At 68.9% G+C, this 936-nt stretch overlaps 1 protein-coding gene across 1 annotated transcript in view; it reads left to right on the forward strand.

Annotated features, from left to right (window-relative positions):
- The first annotated feature begins 792 nt into the window (after positions 1–792).
- PHKA1 (phosphorylase kinase, alpha 1 (muscle)) overlaps positions 793–936 on the forward strand; it is a 22,774-nt gene continuing 22,630 nt past the window's right edge. Inside the window, exon 1 of the mRNA XM_009332011.1 lies at positions 793–930. Coding sequence (XP_009330286.1) covers positions 793–930 — 138 coding nt within the window. The remainder of the gene's footprint in view (positions 931–936) is intronic.

Consider the following 936-nt stretch of genomic DNA (forward strand, 5'->3'; position numbering starts at 1 on the left):
TGCCGGGGCTGCCAGGGCAGAGCCAGGCGGAGGGTGCAGGGCCCCCGGCCCAGTGCCCTCATGCACCTCAGGGGGTGGCTTTTCCTGCGGATCCCACAGTCTTGCAGCCCCCTTGGGCACAACCTGGCACCCCATTGGCACCAGTCCTGCGGGGAGCACCAGGAGCCCTGGCTTTGGGGACATGCCCCCACCCCACGCTCTGGCAGCAGTCTTTCCTGTGGGGCTGCTGCCTGTGCTGGGGGCTTGCACTGGCCCCCCACTCTCCCCCAGGCCAGCCAGCGCATCCCTGCCCCCTCCTGCCCCACTCCCAACCCCTTGTCCTGCCCCAAACCCCACACTGGGGCTTTGCTCTGTCTCCACCAGGTCCCCATTCACTACCCCTCCTGCTGCCCATCCCAAGCAGGCACTGCCACCTCGCACGCCCCATCCTCTGGGGTGACACTGGGCAGAGAGGGGATGACCTGCCCCACATGCCTTAGCAGCATTGGTGCAAATCTGGGCCAGGCATGGCATGGGGGCACTGGGTGTGGAGCTCACCCAGCTGTGGAGCGCAGCTGCCCCCTGGGCACCCTATCGGGGGCTGTAGCTGGAGGCAGTTGGTGACACCCAGGCACTGGCTGCCTCATGGATGCCCTGTGGATGCCCCGCAGAGGCGCTGGCAGCCCCCAGTGGGGGTGGGGGGTGACAAGGGGCTGTCCCGCTGCCCGGGGCCACTCAAATATTTGTGCAGGGCCATGACCGGGGAGGAGCAGTGCCCAGCAGAGGCACTGGACAGCCAGAGTCGGCGGCACCATGGCAGCCCCAGCCCCAGTTGTGCCGGGCACCGGCCGAGGTGGCAGGGCCAGCGGGGCCCCCCCTGCCCCCCTGGGCACCACCACCGGCCTGGTGCTGCTCCTTTCCCTCCTCTTGCTTCTCCCCAGCTCCCTCCAGGTGGGT

The sequence above is a fragment of the Pygoscelis adeliae genome, unplaced genomic scaffold (assembly GCF_000699105.1).
Source record: "Pygoscelis adeliae isolate BGI_AS28 unplaced genomic scaffold, ASM69910v1 Scaffold339, whole genome shotgun sequence".
Taxonomy (NCBI): domain Eukaryota; kingdom Metazoa; phylum Chordata; class Aves; order Sphenisciformes; family Spheniscidae; genus Pygoscelis; species Pygoscelis adeliae.